The sequence below is a fragment of the Ascidiella aspersa genome, chromosome 5 (assembly GCF_963924565.1).
Source record: "Ascidiella aspersa chromosome 5, kaAscAspe10.2, whole genome shotgun sequence".
NCBI classification, from domain to species: Eukaryota; Metazoa; Chordata; class Ascidiacea; order Phlebobranchia; family Ascidiidae; genus Ascidiella; species Ascidiella aspersa.
Genome location: NC_139451.1, coordinates 4,987,289 through 5,002,577, shown reverse-complemented (window position 1 = coordinate 5,002,577; position 15,289 = coordinate 4,987,289). Strand labels below are relative to the sequence as shown.

The window sequence follows — 15,289 nt, the reverse complement described above, 5'->3', positions numbered from 1 at the left end:
CTTTCCCGCTTGACACACCCCTTTTTATCGCAAACATACCTTACACCCACAGACCCGCATAAATCAACGTGCAAAAATTTAAATCAATAGCTGAATTTTATAATAAACAACACATTGAATCTCAATCCAAGTAATTTGAGCGATTTGACCCACTGTCACAACAAAAGAAACGCAATAGACCTGAGCTGCCAAAAGCTTGAAACGACCACGCCCCTTTCCACCACAAACATATCTTCCAACCACAGACCCTCATCACTCAATGCCTGGAGAAACACGCACAGTGCGTCACCAGGTCGAACTGCACAAGTTGAAGCGAGACGACGACTATGGATTCCACCTCGCCTACTCGGACTCCTTCATGGGAGGGAGTAAGAGAAAGGGAGGTCACGTGATACACTGGCTCCAAAGAGGAGGAGCTGCTGACGTGGCAGGTCTCAGGGACGGAGATCGCATCATAGAGGTGGGTGCGGTTGTGATGTCACAGTGCGGTTCGGAACGTGTTGTTTGTTTTTGAACTACGCGGCTTTTAAAAGCATTAAATACGTAGTGGTGAAGTTGTGACGTTATAGAGAGTTGTGTGTTGCTATTAAGAGTTGTGAATAAGTAAAAGACTTAGTCATGTTCAAATTAGTTGAATAATTTCAGATGCTTAAGTCAACTCCAAGTAAAGTACTTGTCATTGTATATAAAACGTTAAAATATTAAAATCCGGTAATAAATACGCTTACTTTGTAGAACAAATAATCACGAGAACATGCAGGTATGTCCGTTACTTGTCAATTTAATCCGATACCCGATATTGCGAACAAAAAGTATCGCTATCCGATCCGCTACCAATGATGTTATATGCTCAAACAAACAAAATATATGAAATTACAACGATTAAAGATAATACATTTTTTAGATTATACGATTATATTATCGGACATCCTTATAACGACAAGCATCTGAATAGAATCAACACCGTAAACAAGTTTTTTTTTTAATGACTAAGTCCCAGTCAAGTCATTTGTATAATTTAAGTCAAAGTCAAGTTTTTTTTTGAATAAATAACAAGTTAAGTCTCAGTCAATTAGAATTTGTTAAACTTCTATTGTTTTATGTGAAAAAATTAGAATAAATAGGCCGATTTTACAAAAGAATTCCTGAGCAAAGCACTTCATTTCAACCCAAATCATTTGTCTAAAATACTTAAGCCAAGTCAAGCCATTTGGAAACAGTGACTTAAGTGCACTTATGTCAAGTCAATGACATAATTCATAACAACACTGATCGGTACTACGAACATTACCTTACATGGGTTTTATCAAACAGCACCAAAACATAACGGATACATTACTTGCAGGTGAACGGTGTAAACGTTGAAAGCGAGGATCACGAACAAGCTGTAATCCGCATCCACGCAAACGGGAAGAACAGAATTGAACTGACCGTCGAGTTCGATGAAGGTGAGATTAACGTAACCGTGATTAAACCTGAAAACAATTTCGATTTAGAGTGTGCACCACATTTAAATGCACAAACAGACCTGTGAGGTTTCGGTATCGTATCGAAATTTCGTTCTGCGCATGCGCACGTCGGACTCGGGTAGTCTTACGAGTCAAGTGGAACAACCCGACTCAGTCGAGTCCCGATTCCGACTTAGCAACCCTGGTTTGGTGTATTTTGAAGGACTCAAGGCATAAAACAAAAATAAGAACAACATAAACGTCAAAATAAAACACGGCTCGGAATAACGTCAAAATCGGAATAAGACCTAAACCCGTCGGAATAAGACCTAACATTATTCAGACGATTACGTAGGCCTTATTTTGACGATGAGGTTTTTATTCTTTCGTGAATATTACTGCGTATTTTGCTTTATTATTTCATTGGTCTTAATGCTATGGTTTTACAGGTTTTTCTACTTTTGGTATTGTTGCTTTTAAGGTCTTATCGTGTGTTTCCATATAACTAAAGCATAGTTTTCAGATGGGGTTCTAACTTTGCAACTACCGTGGCTGCAAGGTTGGCATTTATTTAAAATAATTTGTGAGCATTTTTTTTAGGATAGGCAAATCAGTATTAACCAATCAACACAAGAATAAACTTTAGGCTACTAGCACTTCAATTAACATTGTGCGTTGCTATTTGCGACAGAGGTGCAACTGCCACATGACGTAAGCATCAGTAAGGAGAACGGCTCTTTCGGTTTCTACTTGTGGTTTGACGACAACGGCCATTACATAGAGGATGTCACCATCGGATCGACAGCCGACGCCGCTGGACTCAAAGTTGGAGACAGACTACTGGAGGTGAGATTTCTATGTTTGATTCGATTTTTTTATGTTTGAGATATTTGACAAAATGGCTTAAATCCAAGTCAAGTCATTTGTTCAAAATAATTGAGTCACGCCAAGTAGTTTTGTCAAACGATTTCAAGTAGAGTTCTTTGAAAAATGTGATTAAATTACACAAGTCAATGACTTCAGTCATTACAACACTGGTGAACCATGATGTTTGCAGTGTTTTATTGTAATGCTAGCGGGTAAAATAGCCGAAACCAACCAGGACGTCGTTTCCGGATAAAATAGTTATTGATAAAAATGCCATATCGATAAAATGTTTTTTTTTTCTTACCAGACCATGCACCTTTATTCATTAGGCCATCACGTCGTCTCCTTGAATGTATGCAAACTAAAATTTCAGTTCAAATTTGTGCGCTACATCGCACCATAACCTAAGGTACCCTATAAAGTTCCTTGTTTTAGACGTTCAGTTATGACGTAATTTTGTGAAGTCATCTCTAAAGATATCCATGCGTTCCGGTGCGAAAGTAATTCTATTATTAACGCGACATAAATTCTACCTTATACCTTTTCATTCGAACTTCAATCTTTCAGGTGAACGGCAAAAGCATTGAGAACGAAAACCACGAGGCGACAGTCGGTCACGTGGTCGACAGCGGTGACCTTGTGACCTTGAACGTGGTGAGCGTGAATCGAGGCAACGTGGGCGAAGTGGCAGCAGCACCCAAGACTTGCCACGTATGTCACCAACAACTTTGACTTTGTCTTGCCATTATGATCAGAGCTTATGAATCCTTGATAGCATTTGATTAAGATCCAACAGGAATCTAATAGAAACAAACTTTAAATAAATAGCAGTGTTTTGAAATGCCTTAATTCCATTTCGCAAAATAAATAAGTCCAAGCCAGTTACTGGCGAAAAATAGCAAGTCAAGTTATTTTTTAGCAATTGATAAACATATCGATACCAGTGCAATATTGTAACTCCAGCAAACAAACGGTCTTAAAATAAGCAAAAAAATGTAAGCAAATTTCACCACAAAATCCCAAAAGACTTTGACCCAAAAGACATAGAAAGGAATACTTAGTCAAGGTAAGCCATTTAACAACAGTGACCTAAATGTACCTAATTTAACACTGAATATTACAAAGCCTGGGTGTAAAGAATTTTTTACGTGAATGCCAGTTTCACTTAAACACACAAAACAACGTAACACACGGAACTTGGAGAGACAAACAGAAAATACAAACCTACTCCTACGTATAATAAATTAAACATAAAACCATAGATTTCAACAAACAAATATGCATAAAGAAAAGCGACATGCAGCTGTAAGAAGCAATGCTTTTGAAAAAAAATGCTGTGGTTTGATTTTAACTAATATTTTGCAAAATTAATTGTGGAAGCATAATAATATGTTCATTTTGTAAACGAAAATAATAATTTTTGTGCAACAGATCGTCAAGCAGTTTGGCTCGTACGGTTTCTGCATACAAGAGGACTCCCAGGGTCTGTACGTTGAGTTCGTTCAGCCAAAGAGCGCAGCAGAGAAGGCTGGATTGCTGGCTGGAGACAGACTGCTCGAAATTAATGGAGAATCCGCAAAAGGTGCGGAGATTATGAGATACATTAGAGTCACGGTTAACTATGTACGCTCATTAAGATTGTTAGATATAAAGAAATCGCCAGTGGGAAGATTTTGGTAAATATTTGAGTCATTCGTTGTAAGAATATGAAAGCCAATACAGCAGTAGGTAGTATTATGAACGATTCCAATAACTCTTTATTCATTTTTAACATTTAGTAGCAATACAAAGCAAATCAAATGTTGAAAACGAATAAAGAGATACCCTAAACGTTAACGCAGTGTTTCTCAACCTTTTACGGCTAGCGGCACCCCACAGAAATAACAAATAGATTGCGGCACCTTACAAGATATTTTTTAATAGGTAATTCACTACTTGAATGTCACAAACGTTTATTGAATAAACGGAACTGAAACAACACACATCTACTCTACACAACGTAGGAAGTTATAATTGGATTTATTCCACTCTAATCTTACACAAAAACTTGTAAGAGTTGAGCAAAAATCTTAAAGATTCTGAAATATCTCACGGCACCCTTGAGCATTAGAAATGGCACCCCAGGGTGTCGAGGCACTTCAGTTGAGAACCTATGCGTTCAATCATAATCATAAGAATTGTTCAAAACTTCCTAAAGCTACCTACTTCTGTATGGGCTTTCATATTCGTGCTGCGTCTACAACCTCCAACCATTCTGCTTCAAAATTTGAGTCATTTTAACTATGCGCGCTTATCAAGGCTAATAAATTAAAAAAAACGTCAGTTAGATAGTGAAGAATACGAATGAAATATTACTTCAATTACCTATTGAAATGGTTCAAGAGCTGAATACAGTATGCTTAACGTTTCTACGAATAAGTCATTCAAGATGGTTTATGCAAATCACCAAATGTTGATATATAGATTAAGAAAAGGGTCATTCACAATTTCAAGTTGCGTACAATGTTTTAAAATACTAATAGTACGCTAGTATCGATTCAAACTTGAAAATAAAACTTTGCCAATGTCTTTTGAGAAGGAGTGGTCAGAAATATCAGGTAAAGAATATAAATTTTGAACGGCTACGTATGTATTTCCAATCAAATAGAAATACATACGTAGCCGTTTCAATAAATATTTTACATTTGTTATTTTTTATAGATTTTTATTGTTATATTTTCGGTGTTCTTTCGATTAAGGTATTTTAGACATTTTTTAATATATTTTTGTTGTCTTTTAGATACGAGCCATACGCAGGCAATCTCGATCATTATAAGGTCACACTCTTCAATCAGTCTTACGGTTTTATCGGCAAAGAAACAGACGAATCAGGCCGCAACAAGAAAAAAGCAGGGGTAAGTGACTCTAGACAATTATGAGTAGGGCGAATATTTTTTGACCAAAAAAATGATAAATTTTGACCCGAAAAATTAAAATTTTGACAAATTTTGACTTTGCAATATATTTTTTTGACAAAATTTTGACCTACTAGAAATATATTAATTTAAACAACATACCGTTGTTTTAAGTATTGCATTATTGTCTTGGCGTCGTCAACCAGTCGTGTTTGATGTTCAACTGACCACCGGTCGAGCACAAATCAGTTATTTTTTCGGGTTTATGCAAAACCTATAAAAATGTTTTGATAATATTTTTGTCATTTTAAAAAGACAAGCCACTTTAAACATGCCAAAGAAAAACAGGACGCTTGGTATTTTTAGAAAAATGTTGTGTAAACAGTTGAAATACAAGGTAAAGATAATTACAGAAATCTAACAGAGACCTAGCATTTTATAGAAATAGAAAATGGTAAAATTGCAAATCCCAAGCGTAAAAAGACAGCAAAGACTGTTCAATATCATTTGTCCAAACGAAGTTCGAACTGAACCCACTTCGATAAACTAGGCCTGGGTAGTAAATTCTGCCGGCTCGCGTATATCGTATATTGCTCTAATAAAGATATAATACAGTTCAAGCGTCGTTAAATCTAATTCAAAACCCAATTTGTCGAATTATTAAAATTGAACGACAATTTAAAAAGGATGGATTTAGTTTCTTTCAACTTCGTAAGCGTTTTATGTGCATTTTTAACCGATTTTGACGTAAAATAGTTTTGACAAATTTTGACCTAACGTGTAAATTTTGACAAAATTTTAACATTTTTTGATAAGTCAAAAAATAATCGCCGTAAGACTTTAAAGAAAAGTTGTTTATAACACTAGAACATTCGATTTTTATTTGTATTATTTCTGAGGAATGACAAATGGAGTAAATGTTAGATAAATCCACAGTAGTGTTCCCAGCTGTATTTAACTGCAAAGTTTATGCTACAAAATTGAAATCTGATCCTTACAGCATATGGCACTCAAAACCCAATTTGGTCAATTTTAAGCAACTTTTGATTATATTTAATATCGCCGGTTTAATAATAAGATTTCCGTAATATTGTCATGCTGTGGCGTAGCCAGCCGAAAATTTTTTGGGGAGACAAAAAGTTTAAACTTTTTTTGTTTAGCTTCTGCCATTGTATGAACTGCCGTATCAAACACAAATAAATATGCTATCAAACCGTTTTGATCAGCAACTGACTGAGTGTTTAACGCAATACTCAAAAACCATTCAAAGAGCAAAAACAAAATGAATAAAAAGTAGTAAAACTACATTAATAAGTATAGCAAACGAAATAATCACATCGTTTGTGACGTAACAGTTGAAGGTGTGGCATATCTGCAATCGACTGGTGTGGTACTGCACATAAAAGCTACAAAACAAATGATTATGAGTACACTATTTATAAATGTCCCCCGTGGCACCCCTGGCTACGCCTATGTTGTCATTGTGAAGTAAATTCTAGGCAAAATCATAACATAGTATTACTGAAAAAGCGGCCAGATTTACAGATTCGATTAAAACTATAATTTCAACCATTATTTAAACCGGTATAATTTAAACCTAAGGTGTCAAACTCAAACATGCAGGCGTGCAAATTTTTATCTTATTGTTTCTTCTCGTGAAAGATAAGGTAACAATGACACCCCTGAATTTAACATTCCGTTAATTTGACAGGTCTGAGAATCAACTGAAGCTGCAACACGACTACGGTGTTCCCGCCATTTTTAACCAACTCTTGGCCAAGGATGAGATAAATTATGTGGTGGAGGAAAGAAAGTACAACAATAAACACGAAGAAGATGGTGCAGAACTGAAGGAAGAAAAATCGGGAACTGATATGAGGGACATTGAAAGACCGTCGAGGTATTATAACTAGAGCATAAAAAAATTACCTCTTTAAATGGATTTTAGACTTCAGACTTAAAAAGGCCAAGTTTTACAGAATATTATACCTAGCTTTTCTTTATTGTTATTAAGTTTAATTATATCCAGTTGTTAGCCTATCGGATCGGTACCGATGCTACCCTAGTAACATCCGGTATCGTCTCCAGTCCAATATTATCGGCCACCCCTACATTCCAAGGTAGTGTATTCTTAATGATTTTTGTGTTTCAAGCTCATACAGCTTTTCCAAAAGATGAAAAAACTATTTTTTTCTTTTCTGTGAAGAATTTTTGAAGATTTGCTAGAATACGTATAAACCTATCAAAGCTTAAAGGTATGATCAAATTGACAGTTCGTCGATTACAAACGTCTCCGCCAAGCCGTCAGACCAATGTTCAAGGTTCGGTATAATTATGTCGAACGTTTTTAAGGCGGGGAGTTAAACTTTTTAACGCTGTTTGCGAATCCTACGATGATGACATGAGGTATTGCCGACTGTAAACATAAAAAATAAAAACTATTTCTAATATTTATTTTTGATTCTTTGAAACCAGGTCAAGCATCCGAAGAATCAACAAAGCAAGGGCGAGCTTAAGAAGGAAGAATAAAGCGTCGCTGAAAAAGTGAGAAATAAAAAACTGTTGACTTAAAAAGATAAGCGTAATCCTTACACAAATCATGTCAAATATTTCTTCTCTGTTTCGGGGATCTACTAAAGTGAATGACGTCGAACACTCCTAGTAGAACTTAGGACAAGAAAAAACTGCAAACAGTTATTTCCTTCGTGGTTTGCCATAAGTTGTACTATGATCGTCTAAGGCACGGCTGTCCAAATCAAACATGCCGGCGTGTTAAATTTTATCTTATACCTACTTTCCGTAACAAAGTTTCGCAACTTCTTCTTCTCTCTTACAACAAAAATAACTTTATTTACACATCAAAAGCACTTGTTTATTTAATCAAGCAAACCAATTGACCAAACTGCTTCTTTGCAAACGTTTGTTTTCAGCCAAACTCTGAAGATTGGCCTTAATCTGTGTAGTAGAAATGCGCATTCGTCCTACTGCATCTAAGTGTGTGTAAGTTTTGCTTGGTCACGCCAAGCTATAGTTTATAATTATGTGAATGATTGCCTCCACTACAGTACTGTATAATGTTATAATATCAGAATTAATTGTAAGTAGTCGTGATTGCCGCGATTGTTTTATAACATTGAGAAAGTTTAGCAAATTTAGTATTTTTTGACAATAGGCTGAACAACAAATTTAACATTTTTTGACAATAGGAAAAATAACAAATTTAGTATTTAGGGGACGTGCGTGCCTTTTTCATTAGGTCGCGTGCCGCGTGTTGTACACCCCTGGTCTAGGTAATTCACCCTGAAAAAGGCGACTTGAATATAGGTCAAGAAATATAATTGCCATCGGAGCTGTGTGGTTTGATTGATATTACGCATTTAAACGATAGTTTATATATTGTTTGTTAATCAAAAAACAACTCCTCTGCTTCTAACCGACTTGAATAGGTCACCGAAACATTGCATAAGAAATATAATGACCAGAGGAGCAGTGTTTTTTGATTAATGTTATGCCCGGTAGCAACATTTTATATAAACTTTATACAACACCTGCGATATACAGCTATATAAATCGGTCATAATAAATACTTTTTGTGAGGATATATTTCCATTATAATTAGGACCATAACAAGATATTTCCTGAAACCTGGAGTTCTGAAACGGTTTTTAACGCTGACCCTTTAAAAATGTTTTTGCCTTGCGTTGGCCGGCGTCGACGTGAATTTTTAAGAGCTGACGTCATAAATGGACGGCATTATAACATCATAAATGGACGCTATACATGTAGACCTAGAAAACTTGCTGATTTCGATCAAAAATATGAAACTGAAAAGGAGTCTAATTACATTCAGTACTAAAGCTTTTTTAAAGGTTCTTGTTATAAAATTTATAAAGTTTTTTTCTTTTAAAAATTTAATCCATTTTCAGATATTACAATAATATTTTAATTAGGCCTTTAAAGACCCCATCTCAAGCTAGATAATGCCCCCAGGGGGCCAGTAGACCCCAGTTTAAGAACCCCTGTCTTGAACGGTCATTTTAACCCTAATTACATATAATATGTTTGCTGTATCACGGTTATTTGTTGAGTTATATTTTGCGTTAAGTTAACTGTTAACACTTTAATACAGAAAAAGGGCGGCTAACATTAAAACGAGCTTCCGGAAGGGAGAAGAAAACATAGCGTTTGATGACGATGGAGAGGCAAAGGAAATGGACACTGAGTATATAGAGGTAAGTTTCACCCAGCTGTCAACGTTGATCACATAGTTCACTCACATTTTGTATATGAGTTTCAGTTTGTGAATACTGCTGATATCCTTAAGGTTGTTTGTATGACCAAGATGCAGCAGGCAATAATGGTGGTATGGTCGTTTCTCGACTTTGTACGCTCTGAGCCTTTGTGGCTCAGTTGGTAAAACGATGGTACTGATATGACGGAACCACGTCGCCTGCAGTGAGGTTCGAACCTTGATCATACCGGTACCGTCGTCCTACCAAATAAGCTACACAGGCTCAGAAAAGAGCGAGTCGAGAAACAACCATGACGCCAATGCTTGCTACATTCTGTTAATACAAGCAACTTCACATAGGGATGCTACCGTGGCGTATCTTTTAATGAAAGATACACATTTACAACAGATACACAAAGATACACTTTCACACACATATGAGTTCAACAACTGTAAACTAACCCTTCTGAAGCTGCTTTTTGACCAACGATTACGGCTTACGTATTGTCAATAAACTAGCTTTATATACTTAGGTAGGGCTTATTGTATAACTAATACACGCTTTCTGATGGCAATATAATTATCGTTGGATTTGACACTTCTTCGTTTGTTAACAGGGCAAATTCTTGGATCAAACTTTGAAACGAGCTGAGAAACACGCCACCACTAGACGTCGCACCGGAGCAAAGCGACCTGGAATTCGTGATTATGGCAAAGATTTCAAAATCGAAGTAAGTACCACGATAAGGCGTGGACCAATGCTTTCAATACTGCATATAAAAATAAACAACTTGCCCAAATCGAAAATAACGAAAAAATACTGCAAAAAAAAAATGCAAACAACGAAAACTCAGTAAAAATGTAGCACTCAATTATGTGATAAAGATAAATGTCGACCTTAATTCCCGAACATTAACAGCAGAAACACTATATTTTATTTCCAACAAATTTGATCTCCGATATTCAATCATTTTAAAAGCATAAAAATATAAAATGTAAAACGAAACTACACATGCATTGGATATTAAAATTTAATCAATAAATTTTTGAATGTTCTTGTATAAAGAGTTCAGTGTAATCAAAGTCAAAAACGTTTTTTATAATCAGTGCCTTCTCACTGATTATAAGTTATTTTAAAAGTTTGAAATGCCATCTATTTCTATTGGAAAATTTAAACTGCTACCTACTTCTTTATGAGCTCAGTTGGTAGAGCGACGGTCCCGGTATGACCGGAGGTCGTGAGTTCGAACCTCACTGCAGGCTGGTTGTTTTTCTAGTCTGCCCTGCTTGCATCATAGATCAACAGATTTGGTAAGTCTGCAATGGCTTTCGGTGTACTACTTCTTTATGAGCTTTGATATTATTACTACGTATTACTGTTGGGTATATTCAGGGCGGAACCCGTCGTAGAAAAAGCAGCGGTGCTGCATTTGTTGTAATATTTTGACATGGAAGATTTTGTGGCGAAATATATTTCGCCTTACAAATTACAAATGAGTGACTTTTTATCACAGTGTAAAATAGTTTAAAACAATATACAACCAGGGTTTAACAAGATACAAATCCAATTCTTAGTATAGTACTGTAGGCTGTGTTTTAGTCATTATAAACACAAGGTCATTCTAACCCATACAAAGCGCAACATTGATACTTTGTTTACAAGATTATTGTTTTTCATAAATTTAGTCATTTATACATTGGAGTTTCATGATTCTTTCATGAAGTTATCTATTTTGTGTAAAATTAGTTTGTACTAACCCCAAATGTTGTGGACTTAGTTATTTTCTAAATGACTTTACGTGGAGACAAATTTGCAACACTGGTAAGTAAGTTGACTTGTTATTTTTGCAAAATACTTCTTGGTCTTTAGTTAATCTTTCAAGTTATTCTTTTTGTGTAAATTTGGTGTGGACCAACCAACCCTAAATGTTACTTGGACTGGGCTTGTTATTTCTAGTAAAAGACTGGGCTTGGACTTGAGTTATTTAACAAATGACTTGACTGTGACTCAAGTCATTTCAAAATGACAATGTTTACAAATCTTCTTTTATGTTGTAAAATGATTTTTCCCTAAATATTGCGTGTATTCACAGGCCGGAACCAACCGACCAAAAAGGAGCAGCGGCGGAACTCAGACTCGCAAACAGTTCCACGTGGCAACATCCGGGACACTTCGCTGGAACTTCGACGAAACCGATTCGCGGAGACCCGGTCACGTGGTCTCCAGGCGCATGAGCGAATCGTTGTTCGCGCCCCAAACGAAGTGTGACGTCAACAGCTCTGACGTGGCGGGCAATGACGTAATGGTAACCACGTCACCGGGTTCTCTGGCTAATACGCCGCTCGAGGAAGATGAATTTGTATTTGAAGACAATAGCATGGACATCAAGATATGAACAATGTGGCTTAGTTGTGTTATTGTATTACACATTGCAAAAGCCTTAAGTAGTCACCAAACTACGGTACATTGGCCACATCCGCACCGTCAATTAATCCAGCTTAAAGAAGATATATATATATTTTTTTGCTTAAAGAAGATATAGCACAACAAAAAGTTGTGGAAACTTTACACTGACATCGTGCGGAGCGACAGGTTTAATACTTTTGCGGTAAAATCAGTGAATGCAAAAGTTCAACTTCCAACTGTTTGTCCCAATTAACATTTAGGCCCTCATGTAGTTAAAACTTATGGAGGGCAAAGCGTAAAAAATAGGATTTTTTGTTGCATGTTTAGTTATGTTTACCAGCGTCCGGTAAATTTCCTTGCACTTATATTTTACTTTATTTTATTACATGGTCAAGCCTTCGTAATGTTGTTCGCCCAACCAAAATAAAACCATTTACTCTATGACCGCACAGCGTAAAATTGCTCGCCCAAATATGCTACTCTAAATGATTCCTGATCTAGTCTTCTTAACGTTGTTCGCTGAACTCCAATAAATCCAGTTAAGCTATGGCCGCAAAACGTAAAAGATATGATTTTTTTTACATATTTCACATTTTCGTTACGCTTAACAGCGTCTATAAACGCCAGGTAAATTTGCTTGCCCAAATATTTTACTCTATTTTATTCCTGATAGAGTATTTTTTTTTGTTCGCCCAATGATTCCTGATAAAGTCCTCTTAATGTTATTCAGTTCACCGCAACAAAACTAGCTAAGCTATAGCCACAAAGTGTAAAAATGATGTATTTTGCACATTTTCGCGCTTTTTGTCATGTTTACCAGCGTCTAAAAACGCCAGGTCAATTTGCTCGCCCAAATATTTTACTCTAAATGATTTCTGATTAGGTTTTCTTATTGTTGTTCGCTTAACTGCAATAGAACCAGTTAAGCTATGGCCACAAAGTGTAAAAATGATGTATTTTGCACATTTTCGCGCTTTTTGTCATGGTTACCAGCCTCTAAAAACGCCAGGTCAATTTGCTCGCCCAAATATTTTACTCTAAATGATTTCTGATTAGGTTTTCTTAATGTTGTTCGCTTAACTTCAATAGAACCAGTTAAGCTATGGCCGCAAAGTGTAAAAAAAATGTATTTTACATATTTTTCGCAGTTTACCCGCGTCTAAAAACGCCAGGTAATTTTGCTTGTCGTTCTACTGATGTTCGCTTTACGACAATAAAAGCAACGTTGTGATTACAAAACCTAAAAATGTGATTTTTAAAATATTCCACATTTTTCGTTATGTTTACCAGAGTGCATGTTTACCAGAGTGCTCATTGCAAGGGATGCAATGTATTTAGAATGACATCACAAGGTTACGTCATAAAACAATTAAAACCAGCTGTTGCTCGCGAGCGACGTCGTGCGAAAATCTGCAGCTTAAATCTAGTTTTGTAACACAAAAATGCGTTGATTCGTTTAATGTTGGCAAAACTTAAATTAAAGGATGCGTGGCACATTAGGCAAAAAAGGTCTTCGAATATTGCTAGAAATAAATAGCTTACGACCGAAATATTTTACTATAAATATTCCTGGTCTTTTAGTACTGTTGGTCGCCTGTAATTGCAGTAAAACCAGTTAAACCAGTGGTTCTTAAACTTTTTTTTACAGCGGGCCCCTAATTTTTTTTTTTGCTTCGCGTGGACCACGGTTGGCAAGAAATTTTTAGAGATGACGTCATAATACAAAAATACGTCATGCTGTTTTACGTCCAAAAAATGTGAAAGTGAAATCGAGTCGAACTGCATTTGGTGCAACAACATTTTATCTTTAATTGAACTATTTTTTTTGAAAGATTGATTACTTCTTAAATATACACTGATGTTCCAATTAGGTCCTTGTGGACACCCTAAAACTACCTGTTGAACCCCATGGACCCCAGTTTAAGAACCCCTCAGTTAAGCTATGTGCGCAAAACGTAAAATATACGGTGTTTACCAGCGTCAAAAAACGTCAGGTCAATTTGCCCGCCCATATATTTTACTAAACACGATTCGTGATCAAGTCTTTTTACTGTTTGCCCAACACCGCAATATCTCTGCTGTTGACTTACATGGGCATGCGGTTTGCCCAGCGAAGCAGCAAGTGTGTTGATATTGTTACGTATTACCCGGCTTCTCAGTTGATTTATGCACTCATGCGAGGGCAACGCATTAACTTAGCGGCCTTGCCTATACAAGCACACTTGGACAATTAGGTTTGTTTTATCTTTTCAAAATTAGATTAGAAATAAAATAAGATAATTTCAGTTTTTTCAAACTAGATTTGAATTAGAATTGGATCATTCCATTGTTCGCTATTTAGATTAGAAGTAGAAATGGTGAATTGTTTCAGAAAACAGTGTATAAACTAAAATTTGAACACCATCAATTATAATCGGAATGTAAATTGCATAAGTCCCTGTGCTATTTTCTTATAGGTTTTGGCTTTAGGCTGTAAAATTCGCCTACAAGTCGTTTCGACCGAGAGTTTTAACTTTAATTCTTTGGTTGTGACTGAGAGACTAAAAATGCCGTTGACAAATTATCATTTTGGGGGAAATCCGAACTAGATTGGAACTAGAATTAGATCACACAAGCAATTCACAATAAAATTTAGATAAGAATAATTGGAATTAGTGGCATTTTGCTCTAATTTATTGAATTAGAAAACTATAGAACTATCCAGTTGTCTAAGTCTGAATATAAGAACAACTCGGCTGCTAATGCTATATTCGTTTTTCGATAGAAATATGGGCTTGCTAAATAAATGATTGACACCCGTGGGTGCTTGCTAAGTGTATGGTCTCGCATAGAGGTAGCTATGCTTATCCTGCAGCAAGTAAAATTATGTAAGCTTTTGTTTAATCAGTAACATGTAGGTAAAATAATTATGTGAGGTCGTTTTTGATATTATACAACAAACTGATCGTGAGAATTTATTTGCGAAACCTGACTTGGCATTAAAGAATCAGTTAATATTTAAAGCGAAGCAATAAAAAGTTTGGTTAGACGTTAAAGTTATTTACTAAAGGAATAACACAAAGTTCAGTTTCGCAATTTGAATGTTAATATAGGTGTAAGACGTAAATATTTTAAATAAGTTTTTTAAATTTGCTTTATATTTGTGCGAAGCCTCCTTAAATACTAAAATAGATCTAGTATTGTCCATCCAAAATCACTTTTGGACATTTTTTTTAATTGAACATTTATTAGGTGGACAGTTCGACCATCCTGTATACGTATATAGGTTAAAAAACGCTTGTAGCACAAAAAAAGGGTTTTCATGGATTTTAATGACGGATCTAGGGGTTTTCCGCTGGAATAACACGATCTGTAGTATTACACTGTTAATAACACGAGGTATTGCCGAAACGTTTGTGAACTACGAAATGTCGACCTTTTCGAATATATGGCTTTAGTATTT

The 15,289-nt window shown here is 35.8% G+C and overlaps 1 protein-coding gene across 1 annotated transcript in view; it reads left to right on the top strand.

Moving 5' to 3' along the window:
- The window catches only part of LOC146141572 (uncharacterized), a 44,380-nt gene extending 31,335 nt beyond the window's left edge, over positions 1-13,045 (top strand). Inside the window, exons 25-35 of the mRNA XM_083390185.1 lie at positions 196-460; positions 1,346-1,448; positions 2,140-2,294; positions 2,883-3,026; positions 3,747-3,897; positions 5,095-5,209; positions 6,921-7,109; positions 7,685-7,753; positions 9,339-9,441; positions 10,058-10,171; positions 11,534-13,045. Coding sequence (XP_083246311.1) covers positions 196-460; positions 1,346-1,448; positions 2,140-2,294; positions 2,883-3,026; positions 3,747-3,897; positions 5,095-5,209; positions 6,921-7,109; positions 7,685-7,753; positions 9,339-9,441; positions 10,058-10,171; positions 11,534-11,836 — 1,711 coding nt within the window. The 3' untranslated portion in view covers positions 11,837-13,045. The remainder of the gene's footprint in view (positions 1-195; positions 461-1,345; positions 1,449-2,139; positions 2,295-2,882; positions 3,027-3,746; positions 3,898-5,094; positions 5,210-6,920; positions 7,110-7,684; positions 7,754-9,338; positions 9,442-10,057; positions 10,172-11,533) is intronic.
- The last annotated feature ends 2,244 nt before the right edge of the window (positions 13,046-15,289 follow it).